Here is a 20,022-nt window from a genome sequence, read left to right as displayed (position 1 = left end):
CTGCCTACCTTGCCTCTCGCTCCTACAACCCCAGCTGTGCCCAGGGAACCTAGGCTGGAACTGCCCCTGAGCACCCACCTGTTCCTTCTGTCAGGTGAGAATGTCCGGGAATTCTTTTTCCGTGTGGCGGCACTGACCTTCGAGGCCAACGTGCTGGCTGAGCTGGAGAAATCAGGGGCCCGGCGCATCGGGGATGTTGTCCGTGAGTTCCCACCTGGATGAGGGTGGCAGAAAGCATGGGAACCTCCAATCCCTGCGTCACTTATTTCCCACTCTTCTTCAGGCATCAACAGTGATGACAATAACCTCTACCTAACTGCCAGCAAGAAGAAGCCCACATGTTGTTTGTGAGGGACTGCCCAGCCCTGGGGCACTGTGCCACTTTGACTTGCCTGGAACTCTCTCCCTGGACATCTGCAATGACTATTAGTCCAAACCAAAGAGCTGCCCGTTGGTGGCAGTACCCCCAGAGGGGTAGTTGGGACCATGCTAGTCACTTCCTGCCCCTGGGCACCATACCAAAGACTGGATGCCCCCTCATCCAGGGACTCCGCAGGGTGCCCAGTGGTGGGGAGGTGGTCCCTGCCGCTTTTGCTCAACATGCTGGGCCTTGGGGGTAGGAGGATGCTAAATGATCCCAGCCTCACACTGTGCCTTACGCATTAAAATCTCTGTTATTAGCAGCCTGGGGGTTGAAGTCCTTTGGGCGTGAGGGAAACGGAATGGGCAGGGCTGTGTGTGTTCTTGGGGCTGGAGCCTCCTGCTGGGATGCTGGACATCTCTGGCCCCTGGGCAAGCCTCAGGCACTCTGGGAGCTCAGGGACCATGTTGGGGGGGGGGCGGGGGCGGGGCTGCACTGTCACTGGGTGAGATCTGAATTGTTGGGCTTTGAGAGCCCTTTCCTTTAGTCCTTTCCCCAAATGTGTCCTCCTACTTGGTGCTTATACCCAAATTTCCACCACTGGGTAATATTCTTTCCTTCCTTCTCCCCTCCCTCCCTTCCTCCCTTCCTCCCTTCCTTCCTTCCATCCTTCCTTCCCTCCCTCCCTCCTTCCTTCCTTTCTTCTTCTTTTGCCTCTTCCTGGCTTTCCTTTTATTTATTTTGTTAATCATCACCCGAGGATATTTCTCCATTGATTTTTTTAGATAAATTGGGAGGGGAAAAACAAAGAGAAACATCAATGTGAGAGAAACACATCAATTGGTTGCCTCCCCCACACGCTCCCACCAGAGCGGGGGATGGAGCCTGCAACTGAGGTACATGCCCTTGACTGGAATCGAACCCAGCACCCCTCAATCTGAGGGCTGACACTCTAACCACTGAGCAAAACTAGCTAGGGCCCCGCCTTCCCTTTATTATTATTTTTTATATATTTTTTTTATTAGATTCAAAGAGGAAGGGAGAGGGAGAGAGAGAAACATCAACGATGAGAGAGAATCATTGATCGGCTGCCTCCTGCACGAGGCCTACTGAGGATAGAGCCCGCAACCTGGGCATGTGCCTTTGGCCAGAATCAAACCCAGGATTCGTCAGTTCACAGACTGACGCTCTATCCACTGAACCAAACCAGCTAAGGCCCACATTCCCTTTAAAAAATGCTTCTCTGCCCTAGCTGGTTTTGCTTAGTGGATAGAGCGTCGGCCTGTGGACTGAAGGGTCCTGGGTTTGATTCCAGTCAAGGGCACATGGCCAAGTTGCAGGCTCGATCCCCCATGGGGGGTGTGCAGGAGGCAGCCAATCAATGATTCTTACCATTGATGTTTCTATCTCTCTGAAATCAATATATATCTATAAATAAAATAAAAAATGCTTCTCTGAAGGGAACACAGTGAGAAGTGATTGAGTTTTTGATACTTTTTGGATTGACCATAAGGCCCAGGGAGGTAGGTCCTTGGCTATTATTCAGAAGATACGTTATCTAATACCTAACTATATTAGAGGTATAAACATAAAATTATGAGTGGTAGCTTTTTACATCTGAAGACGTGACTAAAGAACTAAACTGAATAAAAAATAAGATGTGTATTTTTCCCTCTTCAAGAGACATACGTGCATGACCTGCACTTGAATCCTCATTTGCCTCCTCTTGTGTCCTCTTAGGGCACTCAGGCAGATCACTTATCCTCTGTGCCCCAATTTCTTCATCTATAAAATGAGGCTAATAATATTGATGAGGTTTCATGGGTGAAATCAGATAAGACACTACCAAATAATAGGAAGAGCTCAAAAACCTCAGCTATCATAAGTATACAGGAAGTGACCAAGACCCTGGCTCATTGTTGACATCTGACCCAGAGCCATACATCAGTTGGAAGCATCTCAGACATCTGGACCAACCATGGAGGGACATGTGTGGCCTGGTGCCATCCTGGGAAACCAGAATACAGATCCTGGCCCCCAGTCAGCAAGTGCTCTGTCCGTTCTATGCCTGCGTTCATTCTTCCCCAGCTCTGTTCTGGGAGGGTTGACTTTTTTTGCACACCCCTCTTTTGCTCTGATTTCCCCATCCCCGTCTGTCCCTAGAACTGGAGGTTCTGGGCGGGGGTCCGACCCAGTCATGTTGCTGGGTCTGGAGGAAAGTGAAGGTTGGCATCATGAAGAGCAGCAGCAGGAGGGGCCCTTGGTGTCTCTGGAGAAAACAAAGTTTAAACACCATCCATTCCTTTCCATCCTTTGAGGTATAACCTCACTTTGGAGCCTGATGCCAAGAAAAATCGAGGGGCGTGATGTGTGGAATGCCGGTTGTAGGGCTCTGACATTCTTTCACATTCTCCTGGAATTGTCTTTTGTTTATCTTTGCACCCTCATAGGACTGCACTCATCAACCCTTTCCTTGCACAGAGCTTGTAACTGTGTGTGTGTGTGTGTGTGTGTGTGTGTGTGTGTGTGTGTGTGTGAAGTCTGCACCACAATACTGTTGTGGAGTGTTTGTGCTGAGTAAAATGTGGGGAGCAGGGCTATGGTTCTGTATTCTGGGTAGCCTCTGTGAGGGGTGTTGTGCATATTGTATTAGTCTGTGTGTGGTGAGATTTTGTTCTGTGTGCTATATGTGTGATACAGGCATCTGCACTGTGCATGCTATCCTTAAGGGTGGGAGGGGTGTATGGTGGAGGGATGTGTGTAGGTTATAATGAATACAGTGGATCCTGCTCCCAGACACATAAAGTTGTGTGACTGAAATAAGATAAAGCAACAACACATAGGAAGAGCTCAAAACCCTTAACTATTATGATAATTTGGGAGGGGAAATTGACCAAGACCTGCCTTTTGTTAAGATCTTTATTGGGCAGTATTTCTCTGGGTCTGGGTGCCTCATGGGGCCGGAAGGGAATACTGGTAAGAAGCTCTGGCGGTGGGCGCCACCTTGGGGCTGGGATCGGACATCCAGTCCTCATCCGAGGACTCTGCTGGCGGAGAGAGAGCAAGTGATCCTGGCCTCCCGCCAGGCCGGCCTGGAGGAGCCCCAGGAGAGCCGGGATGGGGGGTGAGGTGGGAAGCCGTCTCTCCCCACGCCGTGGGGTGAGTGTCACGTGCACGTTGGGGGCGGGGCTAAGGGCCGCGGCGAGGTTCGGAAGGGACTGGGAGGGGCCAGGAGCGGTGCGAAGAGTAAGTCGAGAGAATGGAGGGGGCGGGGCTAGGGGCGGGGCTAAAGTCTGGGTCGGGGCAGGAAAGAGTTAAGAGCTGGGGGTAGATCTGGAGAGGAACTAGGATGGGCCTGAGCGGCCTAGCTAAGGTTTGGGCCTGAGATTAAAGGTGAGGTACTAAGGTTAAAGTGGAACAAAGTGGGAAGAGCCTGGCGGGCGCTGGGGTGCCCCGGATGAAGAGCGTGGCTGAAGCTTAGTCTTGGGCTGAGAAGACATCGCAGCTTAGAACGGGGCTGGGAAGGTGGGTGGAGGGGTGGGACCAGCATGAGGCAGAGCTGAGGGCTCCAAGCGGGAGAAGCTGACATTGGGGTTTACGGTTGCCTCGGCCCAGCTGAGGTTCAGAGTCTGGTAGAGAGGAAGAACTGGGCCGAGAGCGATGTGGGTGAGGACGACAATGACCGTTGAAAGGTGGACTGAGAAAGAGACTGAGGACAATGCCAACACCTGGGATGATAGCGGCAGTGGTAAGGCGAGGGCGGGGCAGCAGATCCGGGAGGGCTGGCCCGAGGACCTAGTGTGCCTGACAAAGGAGGCGGGGCTAAGGGCAGGCTGGGGCGGGGCTAGAGCCGGGGGCGGGCTCACGGCGAGCCGCTGACCAATGATGGAGGACTGGAGTCCCGAGGGCCTGGGAATGACCTCCGGGTCCGGCTGGAGCGGGAGCTGTAGCTCCTGTTAGTAGGGCCAGGAGCCTTCGCTGTGCAGCAGCCCAGGGCCCGGGCAGTAGCCCAATTAGTGCGGGGCCTGGCTGGAGCCCATGGTCCAGCGTCCACCCTGTCGCCGGGGCTTGGGCTGAAGGTTCTGTTGACTCTGAGAGCAAGGAATCTGGTGGCTCCGAGCGTGACGTCACAATCGCCTACAGACGTGAGCGGGGCCGGGGGCTTCCCTAGGAGACGCGTGCACACTGTGCGCGCCTTGCTCCCTCCTCTTCCCTCCTTCCCTTCCTTGTTATTTCCCCCCCCCCCCTTTCTTTCTCCCTCTCGCCTTCCCTCCCTACCTTCCTCATTCATCTGCTCCAGTGTCCAACCTGGAATCCCACTGCCTGTGCTGCCAGGGCGGGGGGAGCTCCTCGCCCGCAGGACTGGGAGGATTTTGTACAAATGAGCATCACCTGTGAGTTTTGAGAGGCTTCTGTACAAATGAACATCACCTGTGAGTTTTGAGTTACGTCCCTGCGCCCTGATTAATGTCCAGTAAGAGGCCACACACCTCCCTCTTTCTTTTAAGCCATTACCCTCCTCATTCATTATGAAGCCCCCCTCCCAACCCCATGTCTAACCTCAGTCACTTCTGCTGCGGGAGCTCCCTTGTTCTGCCTGTGAAACGACAGAGCAGATTGCCTTCCTCAGATTTGAGGAGAGTTACTAAATCCCACCCCTTGGCAAACACGATTGTCAGGGCTTAGAGCAGTGGTTCTCAACCTTGGCTGCACATTAGAATCACCTGGGAATCTTTTTAAAATCCTAATTTCTGGGCCTCATCCTCCGGAAATTCTGTTTGTTACTAATGTTGTGGCCCCACCCAATAACAAAGAAACAGAATTTCCAGAAGATGAGGCCCAGAAATCAGGATTTTAAAGATTCCCAGGTGATTCAAATGTGCAGCCAAGGTTGAGAACTACTGGCTTAGACGAAGTTAGTGGAACCTGCAATGTAGACCTTTTTAAAAAAAAACATTGAATACAATAGTAATTAAAAAAAATTATTTCAGAAGAAGGGAGAGGGAAAGATAGAAACATAATGATGAGAGAGAATAATTGAATAGCTGCCTCCTGCACACCCCCTACTGGGGATTGAGTTCTCAAGCCATACATGTGCTCTGAAGGGGAATGACCTTTTGGTTCATAGGTTCAAGCTCACCCAATGAGCTGGGCTCATGTATTTTTTTCAATCAACCAATATTTACTTAGTCTTTTTCTCTAAATCCTCAAGAATATGCTTATTGATTTTATTTTAGAGAAAGAGGGAGGGAGCAAGAGATAAATATTGATAGGAAAAACATTGATTTGTTGTTCCACTTATTTATGCATTCATTGGTTGACTCTTGTATGTGCCCTGACCAGGGATTGAACCCGCAATTTTGGCATATCAGGACAATGCTCTAATAAACTGAGCTACCCAGCTAGGGCTTACTGAGTACTTTCTATGTCCCAGGACCTATAGAAGCAGAAACAGATGAAATACGGCTCTTGTTCTCAAGTTGCCATATATGCATGAGGTACCCTTGCAGGGTAAAGGGGAGTAAGACATGTGTGACCAATTCTACTTTGATAGCATTATTCTTTCCAAAATGAGCAGGTATTTCTGGGTAGTGGGAGGCAGGAGAGAAGGAATGGAGAAGGGGATGGATGATGGGAGGAGCTGATAGTTGAGAAAGGAACCAGGGCCCTGGTCCTGGGGTGGGGACATGATAAGGACATCATCTTGAAGGCAGTAGAATGCTATTAAAGAAGAGGAACATGGCAGACCACTTGGCACCTAGAAAACTCACTTTGGCTGCATTGTGAGGACTGGATGAGGGTAGTGAGACCGGCAGGAGGTTACTGCAGTTGTCTTGGTGAGAGATAATGAGGGTGTGAACCAAGACAGAGGTAGATGTGGGAGCAGATAGGCATGACAAGACTTGGTCATCAAGTTGGTATAGAAGTGAGGGAAAGGGTGACTCCTAGATTTCTAGCTGTGGTGTCTATTGCTCTCTGAAATGGAAGATACAAGAGGGGGTGGTTCATGGAGTTTAGGAAGAAGATGGTAGGTTCATGTGGGACATGTTGGTCTAAGATGTTTGGGAACATCCAAGAAGATATTGGCTACCTGCTCAGCAAAGCAGTCTGGATTGGAGACCCATCCAGAATTATGGATGCTGAAACCATGGAGGTGGATGACATTATCCAAGACAAGCACTCTGAGAAGTAGAGAAAAACAGAAACCTGGTGATCATCAACTGAAGGGGGACAGCAGAGGAGTTAGGAAAGAACTAATGAGCTTGTCAGAGAAAAAAGAGAGGAATGAGAGAGGTCTGCAGGAAGCTGAAGGAATAGAGCAGTGATGGCGAACCTATGACACGCGTGTCAGAGGTGACGTGTGTCAGAGGTGACACGTGAACTCATTTTTTTGGTTGATTTTTCTTTATTAAATGGCACTTAAATATATAAAATAAATATCAAAAATATAAGTCTTTGTTTTACTATGGTTGCAAATATCAAAAAATTTCTATATGTGACACGGCACCGGAGTTAAGTTAGGGTTTTTCAAAATGCTGACACGCCGAGCTCAAAAGGTTCGCCATCACTGGAATAGAGCACACAGGAGGAAGAGATTCATTGGTTAACGGGGTCAAGTGAGATAAGACGAAAAGAATGCCACTGGGTTTGGCTATTGGGAAATTGTTGACAGGCTTTGCCTGGGTAATGTGATAGAGAGGCCGGGTAGCTGCCATGTGTAGGTGGCTGGAATGGAGACAGAGGTGAAGATTCTGAAGGTAGGGTCTGTGCCTCCTCTGGTGTCTAGTAAAGCTATCCAATATGTCTGTTAAATGAGTAAACAAACTTGGATTGGAAAGGAAGAGGAGTGGGATATGTAGTGCTAGAGGGAGAAACAGGGTTCACAGAATGCTTTGTTTAAAGTTGTTCAGAGCCTATGGGGGGGGGGGGGGGACAAACCATTAAATAAGGAGAAGATCAAAATTCTGGCTGGGACCTAGAGTTCAGGTGCTTTGGGCAGGAGGAAGACGGGAAGCTTCTCCAGGTTGGAGGAGAGTTGATGAGGGTGGGAGCAGCCACAGATAAGGCTGGTGAAATGATCTGCTGGGAGGAACAGCAGCAGGAAAGGAGTTTCCAGGGAAGTGCTGTGGAAAGCAGAAGGAGCTGACCAGGGAACTGTAAAAAGATGACCAAGTGCCACTGAAGGCTCAGTTGAAGTCCCCAAGAAATCAGCTTCCTTTTTTAAAATAGATTTTTTATTGATTACAGAGAGGAAGGGAGAGTGAGAGTGAGAAAGAAACAGCAATGATGAGAGAATCATTGATGAGAGAGGATATCTGTCTCCTGCATGCCCCCACCCTGGGGGTCAAACCCACAACCTGGACATATGCCCTGACCAGGAATAGAACTGTGACCTCCTGGTTCATAGGTTGATGCTCAACTACTGAGCCACGCTGGCTGGGCTCAGTTTCCTTTCTTAAGCAGAACTCAGCTCCTGATGCCCCAAAGGACAAACTAACTGTGGGAAGTAGGGAAGTGCAGGCTCTGCCCTGTGGTTGTTGATGCAGCTGCTGTCCCAGTTGGAGTTCTACTGGTGGACAACTTCTGACCCAGCTCCACCCACCCTATGACAATTCCTGAAACTCCTTCCTTGTCTAGATTGGCTCACTCCTATTGTTTCTCCAGATTCAGTTCCTGTTAAGCTTCTTTCAAGATTTCCCTAATCTCACCCTACACCAAGCATGAGTTTGACACGCTTGCCCTACACCTTCACTGTCTCAGTAGGTGCCCTTGTTCTCTGCTTCCACAGTCCTCCTTCCCACCATTTCCCTCACTGTCAGTGTCTGCATCACACCACAGTCAGGAACTGTTCCATATACCGCCCCTGCGTTTCTCTTCTCAAACCCTCTCCCAGCCCCTTGAAAGCAGGGACTGTTTTTGTAAATCTGCATCTTGGATGCAGCTGGTGCCGGACACCTGTGGCATCTCAGAAAATGTTTGATGAATGAATGGCATGGGGAGGGGATGCTGTCTGTGGCCACTCTGTTCTCTCTCAGATGTAAACAGGTTACCCAGTTGGGAAAGAGGACATCTGCTGGCTGGTGTGGCGTCTAGCACTGATGCATCCATCTTCTCCTCTGAAGGTGGGTCCAGGGGAATCTCTGGCTCCAGAGGCCCCACCACCCCTAACTTTGGAAAGCTGACCCCTGGTGGTGGGCAGAAGGGAGGAAAGTGTGTGTTCCTGAAGGGGTTACCCGGCAGCCCGACCCCCACCACACCCCCTACTCATGCCAGAGAGGGCCCCTTTTCTGGAGACCACAATCACCCCTTTGTATAACACTTTATGGTCCACAAATATCTTTGAACTGAGTCCTCACAATAACCCTGTATAATAGGTTACCACTATCCCTATTTTAAAAATTAATTCATTGATTTTAGAGAGGGAGGGAAGGAGAAACATTGATTTGTTGTTCCACTTATATACTCATTGGCTGCTGATGGGATTGAACCCGAAACCTTGTGCAAATCTTGATATATCAGGATGATGCTCTAACCAACTGAGCAACCTGGCCAGGGTGCCATCATCCCCATTTTGTGGGCAGAAAAATGAAGACTTAGAAAAGCAAAGTGACTGGTCTTTAGTAACCCACCTTGTGACAGAGCCAACACTTGGACTCAGGCCTGACTTCAAGGACACTGGCCACTGTGCTGCCCTTTGCCCCAGTCCAGCAGTGCTGAAGCAAGCTGAGGGTGTGGCCCTATTCCAAAGTCCTGCTCATGTCCTTATGAAGAAAGGACACGAGGAGAGGAAGCAGACAGGGAGGCCACCAAATGGGTCAGGCATATATGGGAGACCTGGGACCCTCGCAGCCTGGTAGAGGGAAGAGAAGGGAGGAATGTGGGGCAAGGCTCAGACCACACTGCCGTCTACTCCTCTCTCAAGTATTTAAGGCCACTTGGACTAACACAGCCCCAGCCGGGGGTTTTATGAGATCTTGCCCCAGTTCCACACCTTGTAGGGGCTGGATAAAGGTGCAATCCTCCTGGCCAGTTTGGCAGGGAGCTAGCCAGCCATGGCACCCCATGCCAGACTGCTATGAAGTCACTGGTGTTCATCCACTTCTCCCTCCCAAGGTGGGTGGAGTCAGAGTCCAGGGGAGACCTGCAGGAAGGTGCTTTGTCCTCTCTGCCTTGACGTGTGAGGTCCTGGACACGTGGAGGCATTTCATGGGCTTACCTTTTGGAGAGTGGCCGGAGGGGAGACCCATTGGTAGACTGGAGTCCTAGGCAGGGTCGGAGATGAGGCAGTGTGGGTAGAGGCTGGGAGACTCCACCAGTGTGTGTCCAGGGCTTGCATTCCGTTGAGTAAAAGAGGTGGGAACCTTTCTCCAGGGCTTACCCTTAATCCCAGTTCTTACCCCAGCAGCATCTCCCCTGTTCCCTGGCAAAGTGGACATGGTATGTGCGCTGCCTACAAGGGGTAGGAGGACTCAGGTTGGGAGTGGGTTGTTCAAGTCTGTGGGTTCCAAGGACTGGGGAGAGAGAATGGAGGGGGAGTGGGAATTTGATGGTTAAAGAGCAGGGAAAGAATCCAGGGTGAGCATGGGAAAGGGGAGATGTGAGAAGGGTGCCTGGAGAGAGAAGGAGCCTGGAAGAGAGAGGAGGAAAAAGGCAGGCCCAGAGTCAGGAGAAGCAAAGGGGCATGACATGTGGTAGGATAGGCCGTAGCTCCGGTCCAGGCAGGAGCCACCATGCTGTGGCGGTCCTTGGGGCCGGAATGGCGTGAGGCTTCGAGGGGTGGGATGAAGGCCGCCTGGGCCTGTGCAGGGCAGGCATAGGAGCTGGGGATGCTGTGTTGCTGGCTCTAATCACTGGGGACTCTGAATTGGCACTCCTCAGTCTGCTATGGCAAGAGGGCTGTTCCCTACGAGGCACCCTGTGGAGTAAGGTAGCTGACAGTGTGCAGCAGCTGCACGAGAGGCCAGCAGGAGCCAGTGGAGGGAGGGCTCCAGGAAGGCAGGCTCCATGGAAGGCAGGGGAGGGGAAAAGGCAGGTGTCACAGGATGGCAAGAAGGCTTTGGTGAGGGCCTTGGTGAGACATTTTCCTGGGAGCGTGCAGGGGGCAGACAGATCCATGCAGTGGGTTGGGGAAAGCCCACTGGTGAGACCTGGAGTTACTACTGGACTGAATGACTACTATGAAGTAGAAGCAGCTGCCTGCGGGTGTGTGTGTGTGTGTGTGTGTGTTAGGGGGGCGGTGGTTGGGGGCAGGTGAGTTTGGTGAAGCATATAGACTGAGCTGTGGAAGGAGAGACCTGCAGATGTGCTGCTACCATTACCCCTATATGACCCAGACTCCGGCCGCTTAGGTGAGTTCAAGGACACTGACAGGTGCTGCTGGAATCACAAGCAGTGCACTGGGCATATCATCCACCCCTTCACCTCTGACTGCGGTCACTACAACCTGCACCTGCACTCTCTCAGCCACTGTGACTGTGACTCTAGGTAAGGACCCCCCTCCTTGGGCGATCCACAGCCCAGGAGACTCCTGGGCAGAGCCAGGTCCAAACTTTCACTGCGGTCCCCTCCTTTAGCTTTGACCAGGCACTGCCAGCCCAACCCCGGCTTTGTAAACCTGGCTCTGCTCCAAGAGCAATGGGGAGGAGGTCTTTTGGCAGCCTGGGCTGAGCTGCAGTGACTACTCGGAAAGCCCACTGTCCTTCAGGCTCCTGGCTCTGGGCTCCTGGGGAGTCCTGGAGGTGTGGGAGCCAGGCTGGTTCCATGTGGCAGGGTGAAGGACTGCTCAGAGAAGACAAATAGCAGCATCTCCCAAGATGTAGGCCCAACCTGTTCCCGAGATGTGGGCCCAACCTGTTTCGACATCGTCCAGACCCCTTGCTTTGAGCTCATCCCCGAGGAAGAGTATGTGGAGCGGTTCTGGTATGGCTGGTGAGTGCTGGCAGGCTGATGGGGGCACTGTAGGGCATTGGCCCTCACTTTTTGTCAACCTTCTCTTACCCTCCCTCCCTCCCAGGTGCAAAAGCTTCAGGCCTGTCTCTGTGGCAGTGATCCACCATCCCCTCCACCACGAATTTAGAGATGACCTAAATGAAGAAGAGGAAGAGGAGGAAGAAAGCAAGCCTCCCATCCCGACCCAGGTGGGGCCCACTGCCACCACATCCAAGGACAAAGGCATAGGAATGGGCACGATCATGGGCACATCAGACTCGGCCGCTCCCATTACCATCTGGCGCTCTGAGAGTCCCACAGAGAAGTCCCCGGGCAGCAGGGTTATCAAGAAGGTCAAGAAGAAAAAGGAAAAAGAGAAAGATGAGGAGGATACAGATGAGAAGGCAAAGATGAAGAAGAAAGTCAGGAAGGGCAAGTTGACTAAAAAGAAAAGCCCAGTTAAATCAGAACCTTCACCTCCAGACTTGAGCAGATCAGTAAGCCCAAGGGAGCTGGTCAGGCTGTCAGAATCCAGCCCAGAGAGCTGCCGGGAAGACTTGGAGAGTGAGGACAGTTACAATGACCCCAGGCAGGAGGAGCCCTCCAGCGAGGATATTGTAGAGTCATCGCCCAGAAAGAGAGATAAGAACACGGTCCAGGCCAAGAAACTTGGGGCAAAACCCGCTCCAATCAAGAAAATGAACAAGAGGAAACCCCCCCCAGTATCCAGCCCCAATCTCAGTTGAGGCTGGGCGACCAGGTGAAGAATAAATGCCATCCAGCCTGTCGCAAACCCCCTGCTGCTCTTCTCTCCCTCTAACTTGGCTGCTGCTGGGGGGCGGGGTGGGCTCTGGGCATAGCTGGAGCGAAGGGGCTAGGGGCCTGAGGGGGTTTCTAAAGGGCAGTCCATCTGCCAAGAGGAAGTCCATGGGAAGGTAGGTGGGGGGGCAGGGAGGGGCACTGTAACAGCCTGTTTCTCTGTAACATCCTGGGCCCAGGGCAGAAGAGCACATCTGGGTGAGGAGGGAAGGAGGCTTCCCATCTACAGGGAGGCTGGTCTGTGTTAAGTCCGCTCTGGGACAGGCGGGATTATCTGTAAGGATACCCTAATAAACGGAACCTTATAACCTCTGCCACTGTGCCTGCCCGTCCCCTCTTTTAAGTGGCCCTGGAGAAGGTGCTGGTAGCACCAAAGGGAACATGATCTTACCAGTTCTGTGGACCTGCTCCTACAAGGCCCTGCTCCTTCTAGACCTTTTGTGCTTAAGGGAACTGAACTGAGTTCCCTACTAAAAGCCAACCCCTCCCCTTCTCCCCGCAACTCTTGCCAAAAGCCAGAGATCTTAAATGAAGAAAAAGCAAGGAAGGGCCTTGGCCAGTGTGGCTCAATTGGTTGAGTGTCATTCCATGCACTGAGAGATCACCAGTTCAATTCCCCGTCAAGGCACATGCCAGGTTGCAGGCTCATCCCCAGTGGGGTAGTGCAGGAGGCAGCTGATTGATGTTTCTCCCCTTTTCCCTCTCCCTCTCTCATTTAAAAAAAAAAGGCAAGGAAGGGAGCTCACCAAGTTTGGGCAGCAGTGGCTTTTTTTTTTTTTTTTACTTCTTTGCTGAGCCTCAAGCAGAGGAAAAGGAGTAGGAAAGCCTCACTTTTACAGCCCTGACTCAGAGCTATGAGACAAAACCTTTGGGAAGAAACACAGGGAGATCAGAGTCCAGAATAAAAGAGGCTGTGGGGCTGGGAACTGGCCTGCAACAGCCCAGCTCCCTTTTCCAGGGCCAGTGTTTGTGTGTAGCAGGCAGCGTGGGCCCATCCTGGGTCAGACACACTTAACTGGTGTAGAAGTACTGCCAGACATTCAGGCCCAGCTGGCAAAAAGGGAAGAGATGTGCAGGGGCTCAGGGTGAGAAACCCAGATTTACCTGTGGCCTTTCTCAACTGTGCCCAAGAAGTCCACAGGTGCTCCTCGACTCACGATGGGTTTACGTCCAGATAAACCCACTGTAAGTTGGAAATATCGTTAGAGCGAAAATGCACTTAACACACCTGAACAACTTAGCCCAGTCTACTTTAAACGTGCTCAGAATACTTACATCAGCCTACAGGTGGGAAGAGCATCTAGCACAAGCATATCAAAGTCAAAGGCTGACACAGGCCACATAAACGAGGCATGCAGCCTGTGGGCCGCGAGTTTGACATGCTTAATCTAGCACAATGAACACACTGTTGTTTACCCTGGTGATTGCTTCCCTGCCTGGGGGCTGCAGCTCACTGCTGCCGCTGCCCAGCATCATGCAGCATCAGGGGAGTATCCTACTGCCTATCACTGGCCTGGGAAAAGTGCAAAACTCAAAATTTGAAGTACAGTTTCTATTGCAAGTGTATAGCTTTTGCACGACTGTAAAGTCAAGAAATCTTGCTGAAACCGGTTTGGCTCAGTGGATAGAGCGTCGGCCTGCGGACTGGAGGGTCCCAGGTTCGGTTCCGGTCGGGGGCATGTGCCTGGGTTGCGGGCACATCCCCAGTAGATGTGCAGGAGGCAGCTGATCGATGTTTCTAACTATCTCTCTCCCTACCTCTCTCTGTAAAATTCAATAAAATATATATTAAAAAAAAAAAAAAGAAATCTTAAGTGGAATCATGATTAAGTTGGGGACCATCTGTAGCAGGCTCAGTGGCTGGCAGTGGCTGCGTGTGAGTGGAAGTAATAGCAGCTAACATTTACTGAGGCCTTATGAGGTCCCAGGCACTGGGCCAAGCACTTCACACATTCTTTCCTTCTGTCCTCACAGATGCTCTGATGAGGTAGGTAGCACCATCTCCTTTACAGACAAGCAGGCTTAGAGATAACAGGAGTGCGCTCAAGGTCATAGGACTGGGAAGTGGAACAGGAATGTGATATCAGGCAATCTGGTGCAGAAGCCACATGCTTCTTGGAGTAACCTGCCTTTCTGATGGCCTAGAAGAGGGAGTCGGAAGCCCTCAGCACTCCAAACACTGCTTTGAAAGCCACCCCTCAAGAACCAGAGAGGGAGAGAGAGGCTTTGTCAAGTGCTCTGTAGAAACACTGTTTATTCAAATGACAGGCAGGAAGCAGTGGTGGCAGCAGGTGGGTGAGGGTGGCCAGGAGGGGGCTGGGCAGGTTAGCACTGCAACCCTATGACCCCTACCATCCCGCTTTGATAGCCACCGAGTCGTTGGCATGAAGGTCAGAAATACTTCCCGTCCTCTTCCTCCTGCCCCAAACTGAATAAATAGCATCTGTCTCCCCACAAGAGCTGGGGGAGACTCATGTGCTGAGCTTGCTGCCCGGTCCCAGCCCAGAGTCAGGTAAGGGCAGAAGCTCAAAATGGCTTGTAGGGAAGTAGCATACAAAACTGTTCCACTCTCATCTTCCTCTTCTTCCTCCCTGCCACACTCCCTTCCCAGCCTGGTCCCAGGAGAGGTGGTCGGTAAGGGCCGGGAATGGGAGAATTGTCGCCTAGCGTACACTGAGCTCAAGTTCGAAAGGCCATCCAGTCTGTCACCCACCCAGGCTGACCACCAAAGAGAACGTCACTTCACGCCACTTTATGGACAGAAAAGGAGGGGCAGGGAAGGAGGCAGGCATCTCCCAGCCTCAGAGGTAACCAGAGTCCTGGGAGCAGGCCCCCTACCGATCCATCTCGTCCAAGAGCGGGGTAGCATCGCCAGCAATAGACATGGGGGTGCTTTCAATCATGGGGCTGGGGGACGGCCGAGGTGTCAGCCGCTGCTTCTGTTTCCGCCGCTCAGCCTCCTTCTCCTGAAGCCACTGCTCCGCCATCTTCCCCCAGTCGATGGCTGCGTGGCTGTTGGACCTGGAAGAGGGAAGAAGGGGCCTTTCAGATTGGAACACTAGAAGGCTCAACCATCACTGGCGAACATCCACGCTTGCAGAAATCGACTTCATACCTATGGTCAGTAGCTGTGGCCAACTGCCACACTGCCCTCTTCTGTTATCTCCCAGAATGCAGTCCTCATGGGAACATCACCTGGGTCACGGCTCTCAGAAGGGCCAGAGCACCTGCCTATGCTGAGCCCCTTGGCCTCCTGACAGCACCTGCCCTTACTAATAACCTGCTCCATGCCACCACCCATATACTTACTTTGGCTGTTGCTGCCGTTGCCGAGAGCTGGAGGAGGGCTGGGGCTGGGCCTGGGCAGACTGTGGGGTGGTGCTGGCCTGTAGCTGGTGGTACTGTGGTGTGGTGATGGGCTGGCTTGGGGTTGTGTAGGAGTAGCTGGGGGTCATTAGTGGTGTGGCCACTGGCTGCTGGGCTGGCGTTGGGAACACCTGGAGAAGAGTGAACAGTTAAATGGGGATGGGTTTGGGGCGTACTTAGGGTTCCCATGAATTGCTGCAAAGCTTTCCAGTTGACCCTCTCCTGAGCAGATAGGGAGGCCAATGGAATGGGACCAGGCACAATAGGGCCTCTGGTCCTGACTAGTTGAGGATTCTAGTGGCTTGAGGGTTCCAAAGATCCCCAGGACTCTGCAGAAAGATCAGACCTTCTCTTATCCCCTTTCCCCTCAAACGGGCCTGAGGAAAAGGATCATCTGTTGTAGAGAAGGCCCATTGGCGCATAAAGGTGGGCACTGCCAGCAGCCAGTCTATGGACACAGGCTGGTAAAGGAGGACTGTTCCCTTTCATTTCCCACCCTCCACAGAGAGCTTCCCCTCCAAGCCACGTACGTGGTAAGCGCTACTGCCCCCTCCACTGCCACCATAGCCATACTGGCTGGAGGCCCACTGGGCTGGGGTGGCATTAGGGTTCTGTCCTTGGCCTGTCACAGCAGCAATGGCACTGAACATCTGTGAGGTCATGTTCTGGGGCAAGGCATTCACAGCCCGTGTCAGGTCTGTAAGCACAAAGAGGTGAAAGAGGGCACGTTAGAGGTGAAAGTCCTAGCTTTATCCCTCTGAGTCACAGTCCTGGGCGGGAGCTCCTTACCTGCAAGGTTGAGGTTAGCTGGAGTAGCATTGATAGAAGCAGGTGTCCGGGTCCTGCTGCTGCTACTGGGAGTGATTCCTACAGGAAACAGGCAGAGTCAGTTACGTTTCTGGTTCCATAACTCAGGGAACTGAAGGAGGCGCTGAGAAAAATTAAGCGGCAGAGGCCAAGTGGATGGAGGGACTTCCCGATGCTAGTGATGGGGAACCTACGACATGTGAGTCAGAGGTGACATGCGAACTCATTTTTTTGGTTGACTTTTCTTTGTTAAATGGCATTTAAATACATAAAATATCAAAAATATAAATCTTTGTTTTACTATGGTTGCAAATATCAAAACATTTCTAGAGGTGACATGGCACCAGAGTTAAGTTAGGGTTTTTCAAAATGCTGACACGCCAAGCTCAAAAGGTTAGCCATCACTGCCCTAGAACTCTCAAAAGGTTCGCCATCACTGTGCTAGGAGGTTGGAGTAGAAGGAAGAGAGCTGCAATGACCGCCTGTACCTCACCCCCTTCCACAGAAGGCGTTAGTGATACCGTGATTCAGAGCTGAGGTATCCCTCCAGCCACAGCCCTGAAGTCAGAGAGCACAACTCACCCGGTACAGGATCCTGGTAATGATCCTTAAACCATCTGAAAAGTCCATTCACAGTTGGGAAGATTTGGCCCCGGTACCGGAATCCTTCTGGAGTCACCGTTACATACTCTATTCTGGGATTTTGGAAGGAAATACGCATCAGATACCACTTGGGGCCAGCCGTGAGAATGTGGCCAGAACAGATCTCCACCATGTGAAGTAGTCACACTGGGTGCTAGGGGAAAGAAGAGATGAAAGAGCCGGTCTCTGACCCTGACTTTGGGGAGGGGAGGTGTGCGGAGCAGAGTACAGGCTGCCAGAGGAAGACTTCAGGGGCTGGGCCACCATCCTTGGCCACCATGTGATGGCAGCACCCTGCAGGTGAGGGTGAAACTGAAGCCACAGACAGTCAGGGTTGGAAGAGGTCTCCCAGGGGAGCAAAACACAATTCCCCATGAACTGGAATCTGGAAGTGCTTCTGGAAGGTGGTTAGTCTGTCTTTATTCCACACTGTGCAGACCTGAGCGTGGACAAGAGGATGGGTTCTGGATTCACACCCAGTTCTAGTTCCAGTTTGTCTCTGCTACTCATCACCTAAATGACTGTCCGAAGTTACTAAATACAAATCTTAGCTTCATTGGTAAAACGAGTATAACAGCACTTAAACCTATAGGGTGGGAGTGAAGAATAAATGAGACAGTGCATGTAAAGCACTTATCACACAACACCTAAAATAGCCGTGTGGTCAAAAAAGGACAGCTGTCAACAGACAATGCTAAGTATGACAAAGTTTTGATTTATATTAAACTGAAAGCTATTTCCTAAATCGTCTACTCAAGTGTTCCTTCGGCAACACAAGGAGTCTGTGCCCCTTTCCACAAGAAGTTATCACATTGCCTCTGCTCCTGGTTAAAGGTCCCGTTTGCTCAACTGTCCTCATGGGACAGTTTCCAACCCAAAGATCCCTGGCGGTGAACCTCTGAAAACATGGTAAGTCAGAAAAGGCTTCTCAGAAATGAGCACGGTATTTCAGTTGTGCCCAAGACAACACAGGGTCCACAGTCCAGAGCTTCTTGTCATCTGGCTGCTGAGTCCCTTACTAATATTGCCTGTGCTGTGCATCACGTAGAGGCATAGGGAGGAGGGCAGAAATGCACAGGCCTTGGCGAAGGGCCAAAGGGAGGATGGGGGAGTAGAGAAGGCTGGTATGAGCACTAGAGTCCCAGATTAAAGAATACCTAGGAAGGCCAGCCTGTCGGTCAGACAGAAAGGAGCAGAGCAGGTCAATGGTAGGGAGAAGAGATGCTCTCCTGACCTAGCCCTCCTGTGTGGGGAGAAGTCAGCACAACATCGCAACAGCAAGTCACTGTGTGCAGAAGCCCTGGCTAGGGTGAAGCAGACAGTGAAAAGGAGAGACCAGTGTGCTGGCCCCATCGTGGACAGCCAGGTGGATGGAGCATCTGAAGATTTCCATCACTCCTTGGGAGGGGGAGAAGAGGCAAAGGGTTGAGAAAAGCATTTTCTTAGTGAATCTTTGCCTTTTGCCTCTAAATCATCATCCTCTTACCCCACCTCCAACCTCCGCCTCTATTCTAAACAGATAAAAGGCAGTCAGGCAGAACCAGAGAGAGGACTACTCCAGGGCCTCTGTCTCCCCTGCCAGCCTGTCTGTGGACCCCAGCGGCAGCACCTTCTCAGCACCAGTGCTCACCTGGGTTTACCCCGGGGCTGGTATCCCAGTAGGAACTTGCCGGGCAGTTCCTTGCAGGCACAGATGAAATAAGGGATGAAGGTGGGCTTCTCCTTCTTAGTTTTGATGAGCAGCTCCTCTAATTTCTGGGGGTAGAATGAGGGGGAGAGGTTGGGATAATAGCATGCTCGGTAGACAATGTCTGGCGCATACATGTACACCTCCTTCACCAGCTGAGGGACCCCTACACTGAAGGGAAATCATACATTCTTAAGTGACTGGGTGATGTCTTCCCTCAAGGGGCCCTGGGCTCACCTTACGGTCCCCACCGCTGCACTCCTGATAGTATTTGTGGTTCAGAAGGTCCCGGGCAAAGGATGCCATGGGCTGAACATAGCGGGCAACAATCTCATCCAAGTCTTCAAATTCCTGTGGGAAGAAGGTAAAGGCCCATGTATCATATCCAGATCTGAGACGCCTGGCCCTTTATCAAATCTACTCAGAATAAATCTCCGGGGAGGGGGTGGACTTCCCAGTCCTGCTGCAGCCTCACTCCATTGCAAAGCCTCTTCAATTTATCCATCTGTTTGAGTTGTGCTCAAATTTAAAGCTTACAAGGCACAAAATCATTTAAACTTTGATTCTCCCTGGTGCTTGGGAACAACAGGGAACTTCATGAAATTTCACTCCACTGAAAGGAGGACAGAGAAATTCGATGTGTGTGCACATGCATGTGCCTGCATGTATTTTCTCTTCTTCCACTGGCTCTCTTTAGGTAGTCTACTTTATTTTATTACTATTTTTAAAACATATTTTTACTGATTTCAGACAGAAAGGGAGAGAAATAGAAATATCAATGATGAGAGAGAATCACTGACCAGCTGCCCCCTGCACGCCCCACACTGGGGACTGAGCTGGAAACTCTGGCATGTGCCCTGACCGGGAATGGAACAGTGACCTCTGATTCATAGGTCGACACAACCACTGAGCCACGCCGGCTGGGCTTAGGTAGTCTATTTTAAAATTTGGAGGACAGGGACGAAGGGCAAATATACAAAATTAGTATCAAATGACTTATTTCACAACCAACCCCCTATTTGGTGTTCTATGTAGCTAAAATACATGCATGTAATACATACAAGTTACTAGTGTTAGGTGAAGTGGCCAGAAATGGCTCGTGTCTGAGGCAGGCGTGGGGATGGGAAATGAGTGAGGGCTGGCTCTTACCTCACTGTTGATCCACAGGGTGGCTCCCAGGCTGAATGCATTTTCCTTGCCCTCTTCCCGCACGTCCACATGCTGGTAGATGCCGTCACTGACCTTCCAGGTCACTGTCAGGTGATTTTCGCCCTTGCTGCTTGGTCGGATGATAACATCTCCCTGGTCCATAGTCTCCATCATCTTTTCTGCTTGTTTGAAATTTATATTATGGAAGGATGGATGTGCAATTACCCGCTTGATATATGCTGAAGAGGGCAGGAAAGAAGTA

At 51.3% G+C, this 20,022-nt stretch overlaps 3 protein-coding genes across 7 annotated transcripts in view; 2 read left to right on the top strand and 1 right to left on the bottom strand.

Moving 5' to 3' along the window:
- Positions 1 to 683, top strand: part of RAB34 (RAB34, member RAS oncogene family) — a 3,350-nt gene extending 2,667 nt beyond the window's left edge. For all 4 annotated transcript variants that reach the window (XM_006768027.2, XM_006768028.2, XM_006768025.2 and 1 more), the window contains 2 exons: positions 95 to 202; positions 284 to 683. In XM_006768027.2, the coding sequence (XP_006768090.1) occupies positions 95 to 202; positions 284 to 351 (176 nt within the window). In that variant the 3' untranslated portion in view covers positions 352 to 683. The remainder of the gene's footprint in view (positions 1 to 94; positions 203 to 283) is intronic.
- A 3,082-nt stretch (positions 684 to 3,765) lies between these two features.
- Positions 3,766 to 12,422, top strand: PROCA1 (protein interacting with cyclin A1). 2 transcript variants are annotated; one of them, XM_006768024.2, is made up of 5 exons: positions 3,766 to 4,109; positions 8,398 to 8,484; positions 10,711 to 10,846; positions 11,132 to 11,290; positions 11,376 to 12,422. In XM_006768024.2, exons 1-5 carry the CDS (start codon positions 4,022 to 4,024, stop codon positions 12,034 to 12,036), a joined length of 1,131 nt encoding a protein of 376 aa, XP_006768087.1. In that variant the 5' UTR covers positions 3,766 to 4,021; the 3' UTR covers positions 12,037 to 12,422. The 2 variants fall into 2 exon arrangements, with proteins under 2 accessions (XP_006768087.1, XP_015422217.1); XM_015566731.1 differs by having other exon boundaries at positions 10,696 to 10,846.
- Positions 12,423 to 14,338: 1,916 nt separating this feature from the next.
- Positions 14,339 to 20,022, bottom strand: part of SUPT6H (SPT6 homolog, histone chaperone) — a 38,868-nt gene continuing 33,184 nt past the window's right edge. The window contains exons 30-37 of the mRNA XM_006768023.2: positions 19,761 to 19,999; positions 18,849 to 18,962; positions 18,555 to 18,679; positions 16,865 to 16,977; positions 16,265 to 16,342; positions 16,006 to 16,172; positions 15,419 to 15,606; positions 14,339 to 15,130 (exon numbers count right to left, since the gene is read on the bottom strand). Of these exons, the coding sequence (XP_006768086.1) occupies positions 14,944 to 15,130; positions 15,419 to 15,606; positions 16,006 to 16,172; positions 16,265 to 16,342; positions 16,865 to 16,977; positions 18,555 to 18,679; positions 18,849 to 18,962; positions 19,761 to 19,999 (1,211 nt within the window). The 3' untranslated portion in view covers positions 14,339 to 14,943. The remainder of the gene's footprint in view (positions 15,131 to 15,418; positions 15,607 to 16,005; positions 16,173 to 16,264; positions 16,343 to 16,864; positions 16,978 to 18,554; positions 18,680 to 18,848; positions 18,963 to 19,760; positions 20,000 to 20,022) is intronic.

The sequence above is a fragment of the Myotis davidii genome, unplaced genomic scaffold (genome assembly GCF_000327345.1).
Source record: "Myotis davidii unplaced genomic scaffold, ASM32734v1 scaffold363, whole genome shotgun sequence".
NCBI classification, from domain to species: Eukaryota; Metazoa; Chordata; class Mammalia; order Chiroptera; family Vespertilionidae; genus Myotis; species Myotis davidii.
This window is presented reverse-complemented; position numbering and strand designations above follow the sequence as displayed.

Excerpts from the sequence above, each read along its gene's own strand:
- PROCA1 (XM_015566731.1), top strand. The coding sequence starts at position 4,022 with ATGTGGGTGAGGACGACAATGACCGTTGAAAGGTGGACTGAGAAAGAG. Across the intron at positions 4,110-8,397 it reads CTGGGATGATAGCGGCAGTG|ATGTAAACAGGTTACCCAGT; the intron begins GTAAGGCGAGGG and ends GTTCTCTCTCAG. Across the intron at positions 8,485-10,695 it reads ATCCATCTTCTCCTCTGAAG|ACTCCGGCCGCTTAGGTGAG; the intron begins GTGGGTCCAGGG and ends TATATGACCCAG.